The 22357-nt window shown below is 42.9% G+C and overlaps 1 protein-coding gene across 1 annotated transcript in view; it reads right to left on the bottom strand.

The window, feature by feature from the left end:
* RETREG1 (reticulophagy regulator 1) overlaps positions 1 to 16147 on the bottom strand; it is a 70127-nt gene extending 53980 nt beyond the window's left edge. The window contains exon 1 of the mRNA XM_075706156.1: positions 15867 to 16147. Coding sequence (XP_075562271.1) covers positions 15867 to 16147 — 281 coding nt within the window. The remainder of the gene's footprint in view (positions 1 to 15866) is intronic.
* Positions 16148 to 22357: the final 6210 nt, after the last annotated feature.

Genomic DNA, 22357 nt, shown 5'->3' with positions numbered 1-22357 from the left:
AAACGATTCTTTCAAATGCAAAGAAGAGGTAAACCCGTATCATTCATGGTATAATACTCAAACTTGGCTTCATAATGAGCTTTTGTTAATTTTGTTTTTCATTACATAAAAATTTTAGAACATTTCTAGTCAAGTCAAACAGACCTAGACGCAGAACGTACGATTTATAATCTCATGCACTGCTGGCTTTGCTGTCCAGGTGTGTTTGGATATGAGCTCTTCTATCTGTTTTACTGACAAATACCTTAACTCACAAAAAAGTATCTGAAGTGTAAAAGAATTAAAATTCAATTAAATAAATCTGAAGTATTTAAACAGCTTGTTTCAAGCACATTAAGTCAGAGATCTGAATACAGATAATGAGCACATTAGTATCTTTTTCAAGGTAAAAGTGGGAAAAAAATAACAAGAAAAAAAAGTTGAGGCTAGCCAAAACCAGTAAGAAGCCACTGTCCAAGGCAGTGGATCAAATACGAATACCAACAAAAACAAAATCAAACAAAACTGGAAGGTTTCCAAGAAACCTCTGGGATTTGAAAAGAGGGCAACTGGCCACCCAACTAGTTGCTACTGCAGTTTTTCTGCAAGAAAGAGGGGGGAGGGAAGTGAAAAGGAGTAGCAAGCATGGCCACTGGAGGAAGCCAAGAGACACCCTTTGAGCACATTTGAATTTTTAAAAAGAAAATCGACTTCTAGGTGTTTCTAACAACTTCAGGACACACTGCAGTTTTGGAAAACTGCTCCAGTATTCCTTGCAATTCTCAAAACACAGGACTGCATCAAAGAAAATGTCCACACCACTAATTTTCACATTTAACGCAAACTCATAATGCCCAATCACCCTCAGCAGACCAGGCTCATTTCCAATATGAACAGATAACCTCGCTCTGAAAGTTTTTTCTGAATATGAAGGGTTTCTACATCTGTGCAGAGTTTGAATTACAAGACTACTCTACCAAAAAAAAAAAAAAGTATGAAATCAGTACCTCTGTATAATCTCAGCCAGCTCAAGAAAAGCAATAGAGGTGTTTAGAGAAAAATGATTACAAGGTTCACTCCTTCAGAACTGCCCAAGCATAGCTCATTAAATCAAAACTCCTAACAGGTTTGCATCATGTTGTCCCACTATTTTTCTTGGTGATAATCTTCACCATTAAGCACCCTTGATTCTGTTTAAGGATCAAGTCTAACTGCACTGAAGACTTTGCTTAACCTACTTATTTAACTTACTGATAATGAAAGAGAGGAGGAGATGCGACACTAGAGAAAAATCTGATGAAGAATTTTTTATACAACTTCTAGGCATCAGAAGTTTGTAACAAATGCAGACCTTTAAGTTACAAAGGCTTAATAACATGCCTATTCTATAGGTTCTTTGTGGTGCTTGTGCGCTGATATTTTATAGAATCAAACAGTACGCTTCAACTTAGCAATTGCCATTGGACTGCCCTCAATGGTTTAAAGAAATACATCAATACCGAAATGTATGTGTGTGTGTGAATGCGTATGCATACATACACACACATTTTACTAGTTGTTAAAGGTAAGATCAGATGTTTACTAAGAAAGTTTAGCCTGTCTTTCAAAGAATATACAGAACATATTTCACCTACTTCATGCTTACAACTGAACCATACTCCTAGTTTCACTGCAATCACAGCTGTCACCTGCTGTTAGAAACAATTGCACTAATGCAGACGAGGATTAGCAAACAAGGATTAGCAAGGTGGCATCCTCTCTGAAAGATGATTCCAAGTCATGTTGTTCTACCTTTGCGATACTGCAGTCCTTCTGCACCATAGCTGTCAGGGAAAAAAAACTGTAATCTAATTGGAGCAGCTAATGTAGTTGCCAAACAAGGGCTCTTTGCTTATTTGGAGAGCTTTGAATTGTTCTGACTGGACTTCCCCATGCCTTAACATTATTACCTGTCACACTGCTTCCTTCCCTGCTTCAGCACTGTTTATTTACCCTGTGCTGTTTGCAAGAAACACAATCTCTTATGAAGTCATTCACAGCCAGTGTGTGTCAGCCTTCAGGTGCTCCAGCAATACGGATTAGCAAAACTGTTTGCGAGCCATGCGAGACAGACCTATGTCCTTGAAGTCCTTACTGGTTAAAAGCTGATAAGGACTCCTTGTGGGGTTTTTTTGCATGTGTCTACCAGAAACTTATCAAAAAACGCTGGAATCTGAAAATCACTTACTATGCAGTATACCAGTGTCAGGATTCAAAATTCTGATAGGAATTATCAACCTGATGCATACCAACCAGACTAACAAAAAGTTTCAGTGGTACTTTTGCTTATTATTAAGAGTTAGGGTTTTTTTTCCCCTTGTTTTTTAAGGAAGAGAGTTTACTTAACTGTTTCTAACACACACACAACACTGACAAAACTGAAAGGTTCCAGAATGACATCATCATATACTATACAAAAATATTTCTGTTTAGCACAAGAATCAATAGCTGTACTTATTCAACAAACTGTTATGCTCTCTTTTTAGCAATAAACAAAATGGACTGAATTTCAAATTGCTTAATTTCTTCTACAAGTGGTGTTGAAGTAACAGCCATTACTAGAGGAGTAAACAAGATGTTCCCCCATAAAATTCTTCAGTATTTTGAGAGATATGGGGTTTTTTTTCAGAAAGCAAAGATTAAAACAATGTATAGAATTATGCATTTTACACAACTTCAGCAGTTAATAGGGCACCTTGCATGACCAGAGGGCAAGAATCTCCACTGTAGACATTGTGGGACTGCACAAAAATGGTCATGGGATGCTACAGGGCTCAGTCCCTAGCACTGGCTGAAATAGGGGTCCCTGGCACATGGGAGGCCTTCAGTCAGCCACAGCTCCAGAGGTAGGATACAGCCACCTGGTTTCCCAGCATGCAAGAAATGCCTCAAGCCTCTCCCCATGGCTGATGGTAACAGTGGCTTCACCTATGAAAGATGGGCTCTGGTTGACATATAGAGCAGTCAAGTGAGCAAGCTACTGGAGGCAGTAAGCAGGTGGCAGACCACTATGGAGTACGATCTCCAAAATCTGACTGGGTAGGCAGCTGAGCAACTTGATCTGACTGCACTCACTTTGAGAAGGAGTTCAGACCAGCTGATCTCCTGTTGCCCTTCCAACCCTATATTCTTCTGTGTAGGAAGACTGTAGGCTTGATGGACCCAAGCCTGCTGCTGAACTCCACTATCAGAGACTGAGAAACCATGATTATAAAGAGAAATAGGAGAGATATCAACTACTGACTGTTAGGATAATTAAGCAGTGGCTGCCCACAGAGGTTGTGGAATTTCCATCCTTGAAGGCTGTCACGACAAAACCCTGAGCAACCTGTTCTGAATGAAGTACTGATCTTCCTTGAACTGGAGGTTGCACCAGAGACCTCCCAAGGCCCCTACTGACCTGAACTATATTTTCATTCTATGACTATCTTAGTCTATTAAAAGTGGCTGGCAAATCCTTTTCTGTAAGATGCTGAACTTAGACCTTTAAGGCTAGCAGTTTCTATTTCTTGGCCTGTTTGTACCACAGCTGGACTGAAATTATTCTAAACAGCAAAATTAAGAGTCAAAACTTGACTACTTCCACAATTAAAAGTCAAAACTCTTCACCTGTATAATGGTAAACTCTTTCTATTGCAATTTCAAAATAATACATATATACTATACTACATACAAGTGTGAGATTTACTGAAAAAGAGAGTACACCATTCTGAAACTCCACTGAGAGCTACCCTACCTGCTCTTCAGCATTTCAGTCATCTTCATTTCTTCCTACCTACATACAATTGAGTACAAAATCATTTTCTTAAATCCCATAGTGCAACCTCCCTTAGCAAGTCATGCTTCTTCTTCATTTTTAGTGTCACACAAATAAGCACGCATTGCCATTAATCTCTATTGCCTATTCAGAAGTTGCTAAATTCAAATTAACATATTCAGGTTTTTGGCAACTTCCGTATTTTGCTAAAATGTTATGTTTAAGTTCAAGAATCATGCTCTGACTAAAAAAAGAGTATCATTTTGACAAACTTCCCAAAGCCATGAAGGTTAGATGGAAAGAAATGATGGGACAACAAATGCAACAAATCCCAATGGCAAAAGCAAGACCGTACGTAGTAGAGCAGCAACACATTAAAACTGAAGATTAGGCCTAATATGATTAGCGAGCTCCTTTACTTACTCCTGGAGGTGTTATTATCTAATATCACATCACCTAAAGATAGAAAAGTACCCTAAGGTACCTTGTACTTCTTTTCTCCAACTCTTTATAGTATGTCTTTATAGTTGTATGTCAATACTGGCAAGATATGTTAACTAACACAACAAATCATCCATTGGTCTGTTATATCAAGAAGTAGCCACCTCCCAGTGCAGAGCTCCAGGGACAATTAACTGTGCAAACCTGATCAGAGTCATTCAAGTGGCGCAAGCCAGCTAAGAAATTTCAGAAGCAAACATCGTCACACAATACTGCAGTCTGTAAACATAATGAACCCTTAGAGGGCATGGCAAAAGCTATTTTTAATTGTACTTGTGAGATACATGGAAGGCACAGACCTACTAAATTGCTTTATAAGTTAAATATATCAATTTGACGATGCAAGCTGAATTGCAGCTGTGAAGGTATATTTTTTACAACACATTCTAGAAGTGTGAATGACTTGCACTTTGCAAACACAAACGATAAAAAAAATATTTCATCAAGAATTAAACAATTTAGATTATCAGCAGCCAGAGCTACTTATTTCTGGAAAGCCTTAGTAGGTACACTTTTAATAACCATCTATCCTTAGATGAATTCCAGAAACAACTACACAAATACATAAAAGCTGTGAATAACAGACATGAGCGTGGAGCTTTGCTTCACCATGAGCTATTACAACACATTTATTGGCTGCATGAGTGATTTGCAGACTTTAGTTCAGCATTCAACAAACACATATTTACATCTTAAAGCCAGAGCCCAAACTCTTCAGAGTATTTTTGTGGCGCTTTAAGTGCCATGGGTCGGTATATTCTTGTTTCCTCATTAAACGCTAAGGTAAAAATTCACTAAACACCTTCCAGCTGTAGTTTTCCACAGAACCAGTCTTGTTGCATAAGACACAGCTACAATGCACCACCAAACAAAAGAGCTGTCCACAGCTCCAAATGAGGGACCTGTATGGAAGTGTGGGCTATGACATAAACCAGCTAGAGAATGGCTCTCACCTGTACAGATCAAATATTTCTAGGGCATTTTGAGAATGCTCAACTGCCTACAAGGGATATTCTGCTTTTTTTAAAAGCAGTCTACTCCTGCTCTTACAGGGAAATGCCCAACACTGTTTCAGACAGACGTCTACAGTGATGGCATGTAGGTAAGGAAAAAATGCGGTCACAGCTGTTTCCTGGTGGTACCTGTTTCCTGCTTGGAGCTGAATGTAGACCATTCTTCCATGCTTACTGCTGGAATGATCAGCACCAGTCTGGTTGCAACAATTCTGATGCCTATCTCAAGCAAGAGGTCTGGGGAAGGGCAGGATGGTTACTTTTCTTCTAAATACAGCATGAAATGCGCTTCTTGAGAAAACTGCTGAAAACACACTGCAAAGGCAGTATCAGAAAGCTTGTGCTCTTACTGAGCACTGGCTCAATCATTTTGTTTGCCCTTTTATGAATCAAGAAGCAATAATATATATTAAATTCAACTATATTTTATTTAAAGGTAATTTAACACTTTGACTCGCCTAATTGAAAAAAAATCCTAAAGCAGGTTTGCAAAACCTGCTTTTTACATCTGTTAAGTGAATTTACAGCTTCTATGTGATTTGCTCTTAGATGTAAATGATTTTCATATTAAGCTTCTGTAAATACCAAAATGCAGTATCTCTAAATATTAAAATCCAAATGCTCAAGTATTCAACACATTTGAAATCCAAAACTCAATAATCCAGTATTTTTCCTGCTGTTCCTTTAGTACATCTTCGTGTGAGCCAAAGTATTTAGATACTTGTTCAATAATTACCGTGCAAAAATCCTTTCCCCACCCTTGCACAGAAAGTGTAAATACTCACTTAAGGCAGAACAAGTTATGCACACTTTTTTGGTAGAATCTATTTATAGATTAGAATTTGATAGAATCTTATTATATTTATATGGTATTTAACTGTCAATCTGCATGTCTGAAAGATACACAAAAACTGTGGTATAACAGATTCGCTGTTGCAGAGAGGGAAACATATTACATGTAACAAAATACATTTGCATAGGTGCTGTCAAAAATTTTGGAATGAACAAAAACTGTATAAATTCTAACAAACCTCCTCACCCTACAAAAAGCATAATATGTTGAATAAAATAATTTCAAAAACCACTTTCCATCTTATGTTAATCCAGATTTAAAATAGGCACACCACCACTTTGGGTGCCTGGCAGCGTGAACTCAAATAGCTGTGTATCTGTTTAGCTGAAAACCTGTGAAATACTGTAATAGAATGCTTCTTAAAATATGTACATTAAAAAATGTTTAAAATTACTTCTAATTTAGTGGAGGTAAGTGTAAGCTTCTGTACAGACATAAATTAGGAAGAAACACCTTTTTCACTAAAATTTTTTTCTAAGTAAGAACGCCATCCAGGAACTTAGATATCTAAGATTTTTAATAAAATATTTCAACCAGAATAGAATGAAGACTGGAAAGCAGTTGATTCATGACTTATGTGCCAACCAGCAATGAGTCTTCCACTGGATAGTCCCTAGAAGACTAAAAATTCTACCATTAAGTATGTAAAAATAAAAAACCAGAAGAGGCATGATTATTATTCTAAAACTTGCAGCATTTTTTTTAATTCTTTCTTTGTTAAGACAAAGACAATTCAGTCATCAATCTTTTATTCAAGAGGCTTATTTGTCAGGTTTTATTCAAAAGATGAGGATTGTATTTGTGCAGCCAGAAAGCACAGTACAAATCAAACCTGGACAGCTGGTTTTCAGAAGACCTTCTAGAACTTATTAGGAATGAAGATTGTGGAATAATAAATAAATCTCTTGTCATAAGAAACAGACTCCCACAAACTTAGACAGCCACCTGTAGAAGTGGTAGTTCTCTCGGAGGTCTGTGCACAGGTTGCAGGGCAAAAGGCAAAGACTGCTAGACAATTCTAACTAAAGTTAGTAACCCATAGGATAGGAATTCAAATTGCATATTCTCTCCACCCCAGCTACAAGAAATGACATATTAAACTTATAAATAAGTCTAAATGAAAATAGTACAATTCTCTAAGCAAAAATACTAGAAAAATCTTTAAAATGCTTTGCATTTAATCACCAAAGAGAAATTTGCTTATAAGCTGGTAAATTTGGAAGTATATTGGTGGTCTGGGAAATAGGATCTAGTCAATAATAAAATGTCGCATTGCAAAGTTATCTCACACTGTTTGCAAGGAAACCTCTTGGGGAATGCAGCAGTTAGAATCATGTTTCAACATCTCTGGCTTGTGGATCAGATTTACTGTAACCTATTGCATTCAGATAGGCATGTAAAATAAAAAATTGAGAAGGAAGAAGTTTAAATGGCCTAAACGACATACCTTCCAAGTCTACCAGACATCAAATGCTAGTTACATCAGTGACAACAGGGGATGGTATATCCATGGAAGTTAAAATTATTTTGAATTAAACACATAACATCAAATAACCTGGCTTCCTTTATTTTTGCAGAAACATGCCCAGATGACCTTAATTAACCTGTACTCTGGCAAAGTACAGAAGAAATCTTAATCCCATTTTCTCATACAGTAGCAGCAGTTTGATGTTAATCAATCCACCTCTACCATGCTGCCCTAAATCTCCTTTTCTTTAATGCTCTCATTAGTCCTGTAACATCTACCACGGACCATAGCATATCCCCCTAAAACTTCCATTGTTCTCAAAATTCTACTTACTATTTGAAAGGTCTCATTATTTGGAGTTAAAACATGAAGAAACTATCGTAATTCTCTTAAGACAACTACTTTGGACACAGAATTTTTGAATTTTAGCAAGACAGAATAAACTCAAGCCATGCTGCAATTTGTCTATTTCTATTCTACTTTGTTTGGGATTTCCATCTTCCGCAAAGTCCTCATCCTGGATTTGGTCCTAAACTGTTCAGTAATGCTTGCTTTCCCTCAGTTTCTCAATAACCCCATTTGATTTCTTTCCTGATTGATCCTGTTTTCATCTTACTGGTTGAAAAAGGCTGTAAACTGTCCAGGTTTTTATGTAACACTGTCTGGCTCTTAAACAATGTCAATTTTCATTCCTGTAAACCAATCTCTCAGCCAAAACTACGCAAACTTTCACTAAAAGGCTGTTGAGATAATGGCTTTAAATTTGTTTGCTAACTAAATCAAATTAATTTAACTTTCTGTTCCACTTTTCTAACTCCAAAGCCTTCAAAAGTTTTAGTAATTCACATTGGAAAGAGAACATAACCTTAAAACCGCCTGTGTGAAAACAAGTAGACCCTAAAATTGTATCTCAACTTGTGTTGCCATTGGAATTTTAGCTTTACTTGAGAAAGCGTATTTTGGAATATCACCTTCTAGGGGGGGGGAAAAAAAAAAACAAACCACAAACATTTTTTTAAGCTTGCAGAACAAACAGCAAATTACTGTGCTGTAGCTGGTTATAATAAAAAAAGAATCACAATACCGTTAAGTTACAAAAGCTTGGTAAAATGCAGCAAATTAAGTAAGTTATCAGACTAGAAGAAACAAACTAGCACCCATGTAAGAAACCCATTCGTGTGGATGCACAGTGAATTTCAAAACTGCCTATGCCAGAATTTTTTTCTTCTCTTTTCTGATAATGAATGTATTATAATTACAAGAGAAATACATCAATACATAACCTATTCTACTGCCTTTATTTAAGGGATAAGAGACATAAACTATTAGGGTTTGAGGCACGATTACAATCTATGTTAAACTACTCACTTGTGTGTTATCCTGATACTTTGGATTTTGGGAAAGTAATCCCAAAACAACTAAAAAGGTAGCTCTAAGACTACCTATATAACAAAGATAGCTGAAGACTGAAATTTCCCAAATTCAAAACCACATTTAGCATCTGGTTGCTAAAAGAAGAAAAACATCTCGCCACAGAAACATATAGATGTATTCTGCTGACTTGGGAGATACTACAAATTTAAGATAGTGATCTGAAGGCCAACATACTACAGACTGGCCTCAAAATGTCAATAGCCCTTCTTACTCCAACTCACTTAATTTTCCTGCATTTTTCTTTATGTTTTGGTTTCACAGATTTATTTTATTCCAAATCTCACTTAATTTAGTTTGGCAATCTCCCACTGCCACATATATTCTAGATGAAAGCAAGTATTTTGAATCAAATGTTTTCCTCCTAAGGATTTAAATTTGGGCAGAATTAATTCTTTCTGTATTAGTTTTGCTTTGTATGCTCTCAGATTTGAGTGTGGTTTTGGGAAGGCTTAAGTCTGAGAGGGGAAAGAAGGGATTCTGAAAGAGCTGAATTACTGTGTAAGCTGAATTAAAGCAACAGGGAATAAAATATTTATATATTGCAATTTCAGTAACTGGACTCATCAAAAATCCAGAGTTAAGTAAAATTTAAAGCTGAATTTACATCACCAATACAATCTATACAGAGTCTCTGTGAATTTCTTACGAATGACATCTGGTGGCATGCTGGTAATGCGGAGTGGTTTGGACGGATAAAAGCCACGTGATCCTTGTGCAAGGACTAAGCCAGTCATCCTTAAAGAAGGGACCCACACAAACTGCTGGGGGAAAACAACCGCCAACCTCACAGCCCCCAGGTAGTACTGCTACACTGACTGAAAAACACCAGCGATCACCACACCAGTCTTCTAGGAATAACATCACTAGCATAAGACCACCTAACACAGACAAGACCAAGGAGAAAGTAACATTTTGTAAGCAGTGGACTGCCTAAGGTTCAGAATGCCAAGTTCACTAAGATGTCCTGTTTGAGCAGTTCCCTGAGGACTCCATTTCCAGTGGTACCCATGGTCAATATTGATAGTAGGCAGAAATTTACAGTCCCCTTTCTCAAACACTCAAAACGGAACATAATGACATAGCCGTACCAAACATACAAACAGCTACACAAATGTGCCTGGTGCATATCTAATAGGTCAGTTTTTTTCTTTCTCGTAACGAAGAATTGTATTGGGTTTGCGTGGCAAGGTTTTGGAAGCGGGGCCTACAGGGGTGGCTTCTGTGAGCAGCTGCTGGAAGCATCCCCTGTGTCTGATAGAGCCAATGCCAGCCGACCTCAAGATGGACCCGCTGCTGGCCAAGGCTGAGCCCACCAGCAACAGTGGTAGCGCCTCTGGGATAACATGTTTAAGAAGGGGGGGAGAAAAAAAGGCACAACAGCAGCTGGAGACTGGAGTGAGAATATGTGAGAGGAACAACTCTGCAGACACCAAGGTCAGTGAAGAAGGAGGGGCAGGAGGTGCTCCAGGCACCGGAGCAGAGATTCCCCTGCAGCCCATGGTGAAGCCCACGGTGAGGCAGCTGTGCCCCTGCAGCCCATGGAGGTCCATGGTGGAGCAGATATCCACCTGCAGCCCGGGGAGGACCCCACGCCAGAGCAGGCGGATGTGCCCAAAGGAGGCTGTGATCCCGTGGGAAGCCCCTACTGGAGCAGGCTCCTGGCAGGACCTGTGGTCCCATGGAGAGAGAGGAGCCCACGCTGGAGCAGGTTTGCTGGCAGGACTTGTGACCCCGTGGGGGACCCACGCTGGAGCAGTCTGCTCCTGAAGGGCTGCACCCTGTGGAAGGGACCCACGCAGGAGCAGTTTGTAAAGAACTGCAGCCCGTGGGAAGGGCCCACGTTGGAGAAATTTGTGGAGGACTGTCTCCCGTGGGAGGGACCCCACGCTGGAGTAGGGGAAGAGTGTGAGCAGTCCTCCCCTGAGGAGGAAGGAGCAGCAGAGACAATGTGTGATGGATGAACTGACCGCAACCCCCATTCCCTGTCCCCCGTGCCACTTGGTGGGAGGAGGTAGAGAAAATTGGGAGTGAAATTGAGCCCGGGAATAAGGGAGGGGTCGGGGAAGGTGTTTTTAATATTTGTTTTACTTTCTCATTATGCTACCCTGATTTGATTGGTAATAAATGAAACTAATTTCCCCAAGTTGAGTCTGTTTTGCCTGTGACAGTAACAGCCGAGTGGTCTCTCCCTGTCCTTATCTTGACCCACGAGCCTTTCGTTATATTTTCTCTCTCCTGTCCAGCTGAGGGGAGTGACAGAGCGGCTTTGGTGGGCACCTGGTATCCAGCCAGGGTCAGCCCACCACACAGAATACAAATCTAGATGCATGCATACACTGCATATGCACACTGCTCTAAATGTGCAGAAACCTTGCTTTATAGGCAAGCTGTCCATCAAGATGTAGTAGTGACACCATTTACAGTTTGTGTGCAAACACCTGAAAGAAATGCTTAGCCCAGCACTATTTTCTTATGTCAAAATAATAAATTAATGAATGAAAAATACTTTGAGATCTCTCCATGGTAAGCATTATCATTGCCAAGCAGAGACTTCAAGTAAAAAACACTTCAATTACAAATCTTAAAGCAAATTGGATACTTTAAACAAAACACACCAAACCTCACAACTCTGAATGTGGTTTTGTTACTAACATTTAAATAGCAATTAGATTTTATATCTGGAATAACCTTCCTACTACGGCCTTTACCTGACGCAACGCACAGGGCCAGTTCAGATAAGAAATATTGTTTCCTCTCTCGATTAACTTATTTTCCCATACCAAAAAAAAAAAAGGTCATTAGGTCTGAGACCAAACAAAACAAAAAAATCTAAGTACGAATGGTGACAAAAGACAGTACTTGTAATGGTAAATTTGGCCAGCATACCTGTCTAAATCAAGAAGGGATACCTGTCTTTTACACAACTTGTCAGTTAATTTGTTCACCCAGTACAATAACATCATATAACGTTGTTAACAACAGACCTGCAGTAACATACAAATTTGTATAGTAGAAAGCATATAAAAATCCTCAAAGTAAAATTTGGATTTGGGCTAGCAATGAGACCAGCAGAGTCATGCAATAAATTTGCTCCACAAGGAGTCAGAAACAGAGAAAAGATCTATTACATCTCAGTCTTTCTACTGCCTCTCTTCCCAAGAAACCCTATGGAAATAAGTCATTTGGGCAGTTGGTGAATAGATGCAACTGGTGCATCTAAGGATGACCTTGCAGACATTCATGTATTACGTTTGAAACATGTATCTGCAAATATAAAACATACATTTGAAACAAATATCTCAAAAAACAAAAGACATATAACAGCACAGAATTACTAAAAATAAACTTGTCCCCCTGACCTCATAGAAATATTTAAGATGACAGATTGGGAGAACAAAACCAAAAAGCTGCCGCTATCCCCCCTACCCCATACACACACACACAAAGTAATAACTAGTTAGAATACTAGCTTAAAGTCTAGGTTTGACTGTTAATATTTGTCTAAGATTAAACCTAAGACTGAAAGTTATCAGTCAGCAGCCTAACACTTAGAATACCCAGACTAAAGTTCTGGCACCAGCAAAGAGTTTCTCTGCTCTTGGGCAAATCACTCACTTTTTCAGTACTATGTGTGTAAAATAGGAAAAAATATCTTATTTTCCTCATGTGGTATTTTGACTTCAGTTTGTAAACTATCTGCAGCGGAAAAGTAGAATCCATATCACATTTCAGATGATTAGGTGCTAAATAATATGTATTTAACCCTTGTTCATTTTAAAGATTTTTCAACTGGGGTCATTTGGGGCAGGAGGCTTAAAGGTATTCATGGCGAATAAATAGTGGAAGTGATAAGTGACATGCTTTTTCAATAACCAGATTTCTTTTTGCCTTAACTGACAGCCTTGTTTCATTCATTTTTGAGAAAATGTTATGAAATGTTAGTTCACTAAATATGCCAGTACATGTCGGGTCAGCTTTTGCAGGGTCTGAACTTCAGTGCAGCCTTTATGTTAGGAATCCAAGGAAACTGAAAAATGGTACAGTACTGCCTAGTCTAAGAAGGTCCCAAAGTCAGGATCAAGAACTAGTTACTTTAAGCCTTGTTAAAGAGTCCATGATGTTTTGTTAGGAATAATCAAAAAATGAAGGAAAACAAAATGAAATTAAATTAGTAAATTTCTTGTACCTACAATTATTTCAGTAGCAAACATCAAAAATGCATTTATATACAGCACCACAGTTAAAAGATTTTTAGTGGTAAAGAGATTACAATCAAATATATTTAAAAAAAAAAAAAGGATTTTGTGACAGGGTATCAGAGAAATAGTTGACCCTCAGCAGTTCCTACTGCCACAGTTTATACATTAAGTGTTTTGAATGGCATACATATGAGAACTGAACTAACTGTGAGGGAAAACACAGTCCCACCAAAATTAAAGCGATGGGAGGAAGGAACTATCACTACTCTTCCAGCATTTGGAAAACTATAAAATTAAACTTCACCTCCCCTTCCTCCCTCTTCCACCAACACTATCGCTGATACAGTAAGAGAACTCTCCCACCCAGCAATACAGACTTCTCAACTTTGAGAAATCGAGAAGTGCTGAGATTAGAGGTCCTACACACTGGGAGTGCAACTACCTCTGCCTGGGGATAGGGATACTTGCAGGCACAGGACGAAGGAAGACAAGGCACGTGAAGCAGTAACTAGGAAATGTTTCTTCAACCTAGGCTTCTGCCAGCACAAAGCCCTGTTAGGAGAGACTTCACAGGCAGCAGGGGCAAACTCTCCTTTCCAGTCCCGAATCAGTAGCAACTGGCCGAGTCATCACGGACCAGGCTGACCAGGTGGATCTCGAACGAGAAAAGGAGCAGCAACAAACACACTGTCCTGCAAACACGATGCCAACACCAAAGCAGGGAAACGCGAAACGAGATCTGAATGACTGTTTCATTTCCAAAGTGTCAGATGTCACAGGTTTGCTAACAAGATCTTTCCTGATGTTCTTCAGTCTCAAACCACAGAAGTTTACTGGCCGTCATACCTGCTCCCACGTACTTCCTCGTTCGTCTCCACCTCTCAAATCTCCCTGGCACTAGGATAGCGACCTTCCTGCTGAGGTACATCAATACCACCAAAATAAAAGCAATCCTTGCCCCGACTTTTGCCATTCTGACTCATCTTGGCAGTAAGAAAGTAGAGTGAACTATAAATTTTGATAAAATAACTTCAAATACTGGTCACGTAACAAGTTGCCAGTAAGACTACCAAAGGAGATTTTCTATAGGCATTACATAATGCATGCACTATATACCTTGCTCATGATCAAAGTTGGACAAAAGAATGGCAAACAGGTTGCCCAGCAGCTACTATTCCTTGAGACACAGAATCGTATTGTCAGGCGCTGTCCTTGAAAATTTTATCAAAGCCATGTCGCAAAGAAGCATAAAGCATTATGATCCTTCCAAATCTCTGAAAGAACAGGTGATCTCTGAAGTATGCAGAAAATGAGAGCAAAACCATGTAACTTTCTCAATCAAAGGATTTACAAAGGATACCCAAGAGCAAGATGGATAATAAAAGTCAAACTAAATTAGACATCACGCACACTGCTCCTGGGATTAAAGAGGCTAAAATGATTTTGAAAGTATTTGCACAGAGAGATTTTCTTGCGCAACGCAAAGCTTCAGAAAGTTCTCTTTCCATGACTTGGATCTCATGTTTAAACAGCACGCTGTTAGGGTTGTAGAGAACTAAGTGGAGTTTGCAATTAATCCACCTCTTTGCTTGTTTGCCCCTCGTTCGCTTAAGAGGAAAGGAGGCAGTTCTAGCCACAGGAGGGGAAACACAATTCAGTCTTGAGTCTCAACAGCATTATTAGACAGAGCCCTAACACATACATTGCTCTACGTGAGCGAGCGGGCATACAGCAGTGTTTTAGGAGCTCAGAAAATGAAAGACGTAGGCATTGTCAAAATCTAAGATTGGGGGGAAGTCCTGAGGAAGTTTCACATAGAAAGACACGTTTTTCCTACAGAAATAAACTGAAGAATTGTTACAAACACAACAATGAACACATCCCTACGTTAATGTCTGGGCTTTATTCAACAAAACCGCATCCGACTAGAAAAAGCTTAGTCAAAAAAGACAACTGGTGCACTGCAGTAACGTTCCTGCTGTCCCCACTCCACAAAGCCTCCACCAGCTAGGCCACCGATTTGGGAAAGCACGCACACCCAGAATGAGCTCCGAGGTAACGGGCCACGGCAGCCGCGCAGCGCCAACGAACGGGCTCCAGGCCTGGCTCCACCGGGGTCCGAAACTCCGCACCCACACGCAGGCCCATCGCTCGTCTCGACCCCAGGGAACGCCGGCTTCCCCGCGGGCCGCGCCGCGGCCGCTCAGGCCGGCTCTGCGCCGAGGCTCCTCGGCGCTGGAGGAGCCGGGGGGACGGGGAGGGAGCGGGCAGACACCGAGGGTGGAAGAACCCGAGGAAGCGGAGGCACACAACGCGCCGGCCATGCCCTGCCCCAGCGCGGCCGCCGGGGACAGGGGAAGAGATGGCGCAGGTGCAGAGGGAAGCGAGACATTGCCCGGGGAGGAGGAGGGGGACGGGGTCAGCTCCCCTCAGGGGGCAGCAGGGGCACGGGGCGGGGGAGGGGGCCGCAAGGCGAGCGCTCCTCACGGGGGGCGAGCCAAGCGCGGGGTGGAGGCGCCCGTCGCCGGGCGGGGCGGCGGCCGGGCGGGCAGGGGCTTTCCTCTCCCGGGACGGCCCGGCCCCGGCCCCGGCCCCGGCCCCGGCCCCGGCCCGGCTCGCTCACCAGAAGAGCAGGTTGGCGCAGACGAAGCCGCCCAGGCTGTGCAGGGGCCGCTCCCAGCTCAGCGCCGCCGCGATGCAGCAGCCCAGCGCCAGCCCCGTCTCCCCCAGCAGCGCCGCCGCCGCCCCGGCCCCGCCCGACACCTCCGCCGGCTCCGCATCCTCGGCCGCCGCCTCCGCCGCCGCCGCGCCCCGCTCCTCCAGGGCCTCCGGCCGCTCCCGCCCGCCGCCACGCTCCTCGCCCGCCTCCGGCTGGCGGGGCTGCGAGGGCGCCGCGCTCGCCATGGCTCGGTGGCGGCCGCCGCGCTGCCGCTGGGGCGGGCGGAGCTGGGCCGGGGCGGGGCGGGGCGGGAGGCGGGGCAGGGGCGCGGCCCCGGACAGGCAGCGCCAGGGGTGGGGCCCGGCGCGCGGCCTTTCCCCCCCGCACCCCGCCCGCCCGCCGCCGGTGACGTCGCCGCAAGCCGCGCGGCGGGCACGGGGCGGGGGGTAACCGCCCTGCCGGCAGGTGTCACGCGGGGCTGCGCCTGCGCCTGGCAGGTGCTGGGGGCGGGGGCAGTTGGCGGTGTGTGCGCGCGCGGGGGGGGGGTGGCGTGCCCGGCCGTTAGGGCCCGCCCCTGCCCTGTCCGCGCCGCGAGCGGCTGCTCCGAGCGGGCCCCGCCTGCCGGGAGCGCCCGAGGGGGCTCAGCCGGGCTGCAGAAGCGAGCGGGTAAGGACCCGCGGGTGCGCGTGCCCTGCTGGGGAACGGTCGAGAACCGGTTGCCTCCTCGGTGAGGCTGAGGTGCGGTGCGGCTGAGGTGCGGTGATTCTGCGATGCCACGAAACCTACCAGAAGACGTTACCACCGAGAATCCTTCTTCATCTCCTCCTCCTCCTGTGTTGGCCCACGGCCCAGCAGCAATCCCCCAAATCCTCCCAAAAGTGGAAGCAAAGGTTTTTTTCGCCACGGTCCTGGGAATTCCTTCAGAGACCACGAAGGAGGCTGCAGGAGTTTGGTGGCTTCCATCTGCATCTTAAGTATCTGAGAAACTTACTCAAAAATCTATACTATGTTGTCCTGTCGTCAGAGCTGCTAAATATCTGGCCAGCCCCAGGCTCAAGGTGGAAGCTTGACATAGTCTTTAAGGTGATGATGTGCATCATAGCTAATGTGATTATCGGGGAGCTGAGCTCTGGAGAGAAATCTCATTTGAGCATGATCTGTTGCTGAACACTGGAATCAAAGAAATGTCTCTCAATGTAAACTGCATAAATTAAATAACGTTTGTTGCAAGAGCAAACAAAAATAGAAGCACAATTTTGGATTGGGAGTTAACATCTGTCTCTCGCCTAATTGAGTACCCCTGTTATTAGCTTGATATCCCCCTCCCGGAAAAGGATTCATACTCACTTCAAGGTCAACATACCTTTTTCCTCTGAGGTAAAAGAAGACAAAATAAGATCACAAAATAATTAAGTTTCATCGTTAACTGTGGCTTGCAAATCTGCTGTGTATTTTGACCAGATGACCTTGGGAAGGAGTTAGGTTACTTCTCTGATCCCACATACTCTATGTAGTATATGAATTGTACCCAAGAGGAAACATACAGAACATTATTCTATGTAAGCAATTAACATTTTTCTAAAGGTCATTTTAGTTTTATGCTAATTTGTTATACTACTACATTCACACTTCTAAGAACCTGGGGCCAGGCACACCTGCCTGAATAATTAGCCTGGCTAAAAAGTGATTGATTAGGTGTTCTCTATGAAGGTCTCAAGAGAGCAAAAGGAAAGAAATGGGCTCCCCTAGTAACCCAAAACACATGGATGGAAAAGAAAGACTCTGGGAAGTAGTTGCAGTAAGGCTGGAGAAACACCTTGTTGTTTTGCTTCAGGTTTATGCTGATGGATAAAGCTTTGCCCTAGGAAGCCTTGGCCAAAACAGGGTATCCTTCCCATGCAGGAAAACAGGTAGCTGTCCCGTGTGTGTGCAAGCAGCTGCTCACAGCTGCCGAGCATTCCTCCTGGTGTTGCTTCAGCATCTGACGCCTCTCTAGGGCGAGCACAGCGGCTGCCTACAGATGCCGATTCCCTGCTTTTGGTCCATGGGAGTAAAAATAGGGTCTTCTCACAAGGAAAAAGAGGTAGGGAGAGGAGCACAAATAGGGGAGTTTCTCCTGTACCTGCCCTTTTTTCAGGCCATTGTAGGATGCTGTGCTATATATGCCAAGCTGCTGTTCTAGCGATGGCTGGCTGTAACTTGCCAAAAGCATCCCCAGCTTAGCCAGCAGCAGCCCGCTTTCCCTTGCTGGCATTCAGTTGTTTCAGCAATGTGGGCTGTGCTATCCAGCATCCAAGTCTAGCTAACTCCAAGCAGTTACTAGATAAGCCTATGTCCTGGTTTCACCTGGCATAGAGTAAATTTTCCTCCTAGTAGCTAGTATAGTGCTGTGTTTTGGACTGAGTATGAGAATAATGTCAGTAACACTCTGATGTTTTAGCTGTTGCTAAGTACTGCTTATGCTAGTCAAGGACTTTTCAGCTTCCCATGCTCTGCCAGGTGCACAAGAAACTGGGAGGAGGCACAGCCAGGACAGCTGACCCAAACTGACCAAAGGGCTATTCCATACCATATGATGTCATGCTCAGTATAGAAACGTGGGGGGGTTGGCCAGGGGGCAGTGATTGCTGCTTGGGGACTGGCTGGGTATCAGTCAGTGGGTGGTGAGCGGTTGCATCACTTGTTTTTCCTGGGTTTTGTTTCCCTCTCTCTCTCTCTCGTTTTCATTACAATTATTATTATTTTATTTTACTTTATTTCAATTATTAAACTGTTCTTATCTCAACGCACAAGGTTTTCTCACTTTTAGTCTTCCGATTCTTTCCTCCATCCCACTGGGGCAGGGGGAGTGAGCAAGCAGCTGTGATGCTCAGTTGCTGGCTGGGATTAAACCACAAGAAGTCAGGTGTTCATTATGCACTTTTAAAGTGACCATGGGATAGCCCCAGAAAGCACACTGGGGTTAAAATGTTTAAATTTGGGTTTAACCAATATTAGGTCTGGATTTGTACTGAGCTTGTGAAATGTGGATAATGGTGATACGATCCTGTAGCCCTAAAGATTAAAACTGTGGCGGGTTTTAGGTGATCCGCCCTTACCAATACTCCACTTCCTTTTTTAAACATTGGAGTATGACTGTACCCCCCCCCCCCCCCCCGACTTATACTCTATACTGTACTCCCTTCAGTCACAGGAGTTCAAGAATCCTCCCTCTTCTCAGAAAAGAGGGGATGGAATCTGGGAGGGGAGGATGAGGTGGGGTTTCGGTGGGCAGGGTAGACTATAGATGTGGGAACTCCTTCCGATTTTGATTAAACTTGCATCCATTCTAGATTACTGGCCTCTGCTTTCCTGACATATACCATGAATAGAAATTAGTGAAAAGTTCTTCCAGAACTTCCAGGATTTGTAATTTAGCTAATGGAAAAAATGCTTCCCATATTGATGGACACCAGCTCTTCTGTTTCACTGTTGATAGTTGCTGGGCTGAGTTTACATGAATGAGCTTGCTGAAAGCACGTTCGTATAGACATCAGTGTGAGAGAAGAGATGGATCATTCGTTCCCAGCCGTTGAAAGCTTAGATGTTTTTTCCAGAAAAAACAGTAGTAAATATGATCTCTGGCTTTGATCTTTCTGTATTTTGATGTTTTGCCTGCCAGGGTTTAAAAGGTTTGTGCGGTTTGTGAATTTGAGCTGGGAAAAACTAGGACTAGTTTCATGTGTGAGCTGTAATGCACAGAATTAGGTTATGGACTGCAGTACTGGTGTCAGGGACTACAATGTGAAAGATGGATGAAAACTGAGGAGAAAGCTTTCTAAATGCTTGTATCAAAGGAGCTTACAAATATCAAAGCATTCTAATGCTTCTGAAATATGTCTGAAAATTCCGATGTCAGCGTCGAGTAGCATTGTTGAATTCAATTGAGGATTCCAGCTAAAAATGGTATGATTTTTCTTCCTTTTTTTTTTTTTAAAAAAAAACCCACCTTGTTTCCCATTTGCTTTATTTCATCACAGGATCACAGAATAAGTTAGTTTGGAAGGAACGTCTGGAAGACATTTGGTCTGACCTTTCTCCCCACATACACACTCACTCAATGCAGCTTGGTAGGTGGCTATGACAGGTTGCGCTGTGTCCTGCCCAGCTTAGTTGTGAACATCTCTGTGGACTGGAGATTCTACAGCACGCTCTGGGCAACTCATTCCAATGTTAGACCACGTTCATTGTGAAAAATATTTTCTTATTATCTATTAAAAATTTCTTGTTCTGCAAGTTTTGCCCATTTCCTCTAATTTGGTCTGCACCTTGTAGGGGAGGACTCTGGCCCTGTCTGCTCTATAACCACACATTAGGTACTTAGCAAGTAGATCCCCATTAACACTTCCATCCTCCAGAGTGAGCGAACCCAGCTCCCTCAGCCTCTCCTCTCCTTCTACCTCACGTGCTGTACACCACTGACCTTCCAGGGGTCTTCTGCACTCCTTCCAGTATGTCAGTGTGTGTCTTGTACTGCGTTGCCCAAAACTGGACAAAGTATTCCATATGTGGTCCCACAAATGGTAGGAGGGGAAGAATCACTTCCCTTGTCCTGCTAATGACCCACAGTTAGTGCATGATTATTGACTCTGTATGCACTCATCCCCACAGCACTTCCTAACTTGTCCCTGCTTTGAGGCTGAAGTCGCGTCTTAGTCATTCTTCATGTGGTAGCAGCTGTGTGACTTCGATCATCCTTGTTCCCCTTCCCTGAACCTTTTCCAGTTCTGAGATAACCTTCTTGTGCAGTTCTAGTCACATCATCGCTGCGTTCGAAGTGGGAGTAGGCCATGGATTTAAATAGTTTCATAACAACGCTCTGTGGTTTGTTTTATGCCTTTTGTAATGTCTGCTTTCCTTTTTTTTCCTCCCCCCCCCCCCCCCCCTAACTGGTGGAAAACATCGAATTGATATTTTCCTGGAACTATTAAAACTTCATGATTTTGTCCCTTAGTGATAATGATCAGTTCAGTGTGTGGTGTTGTACAGTTAAATCTAGTATAGAGTTTCCCACCCTCCACCTCACCTGCCTCACTTTATCTACTTGGAATTTATTCCACCATTTTACCTCACTTTCCTGAATACATGATGTCATCACTAAACTTTGAGCTTGCTGTTTGTAGTTTTTCCAGTTCACTATTGAATAGTTGAAGAGCACAGAGCTCCTGCAGAACTTCAGTGGTGGTTTCCTTCCTTTGCTGAGAATGGACCATTTGCTCTTACTGTCTGTTCCCTATCTTCTAGCCAACTATTTCTTCACATCAGGACTTCCCTTCTTTTATGTGGCTACACCTTAGGTGGTGAATTTTGCCAAAAGCCTTTTGGAAATCCAGGTAAACCAAAGTGCCTGAATTCAGAGGTCACTGAGCCTGGTAAAGAACTTCAGCAAATTTCTAGGGCAGAGCTTTATTTTACAGAACCTGTGCTGCTCCTCCCCAGTAGATCATATTTCTCCAGGTGTTGACTAATTGTAGTCTTTATTATAATATTTACTAATTAACACTTAAAGCCTTTAGTTGCCTAGATCCCTCAAACTCTTTAAAGGCTGGTGTCATACGTGACATACGTACTGTGCACCTTTCATTAATCCTATTTCTGCTTGAAGCTTCATGCATGCTTTTGTGGACTTTCTCACAGGTCTCTTCACCAAACTCTGATACCTTTTATAGTTACTGTTTAAGTCATAGAATCACAGAATGCTTTGGGTTGGAAGGCACCTTTAGAGGCCATCCAGCCCAACCCCCCTGCAGTGAGCAGGGACAGCTTTAACCAGATCAGGTTGCTCACAGCCCCATCCAACCTGACCTTGAATGTTGCCAGGGATGGGGCCTCCACCACCTCTCTGGGCAACCTGTTCCAGTGCCTCACCATCCTCATTGTAAAAAATTTCTTTCTAATGTCTAGTCTAAATCTATTCTTCTTTAGTTTAAATCTGTTATTCCTTGTCCTGTCACAACAGGCCTTGCTAAAAAGATTGTCCCCATCTTTCCTATAGGCCCCCTTTAAGTACTGAAAGGCCTCAATAAGGTCTTCCTGCAGCCTTCTCTTCTCCAGGCTGAACAACCCCAACTCCCTCAGCCTGGCCTCGTAGGAGAGGTGCTCCAGCCCTCGGATCATTTTGGTGTCCCTCCTCTGGACCCGCTCCAACAGCTCCATGTCCTTCTTGTGCTGAGGGTTCCAGAGCTGGACACAGTACTCCAGATGAGGTCTTACGAGAGCAGAGTGTAGAATAACTTTCCAGTTAACTGGCAAACAGTTTTCTCCTTTGATGCACACCCTCTTAGCCTTTCAGCATCCAAAAGTTCTCTACTCTGTTGTGGAGCATTGTTGAAACTACATCCCAAACTGTTTATTCTTTTCTTTAACTGTAATCTATCATAATCTTAAACTATGGAGCAGGAACGTGTTAAGTGTTG

The sequence above is a fragment of the Pelecanus crispus genome, chromosome 2 (genome assembly GCF_030463565.1).
Source record: "Pelecanus crispus isolate bPelCri1 chromosome 2, bPelCri1.pri, whole genome shotgun sequence".
Lineage (NCBI taxonomy): Eukaryota > Metazoa > Chordata > Aves > Pelecaniformes > Pelecanidae > Pelecanus > Pelecanus crispus.
Note: the sequence above shows the minus strand (reverse complement) of the source record. Positions and strands in the feature narration are given on the sequence as shown.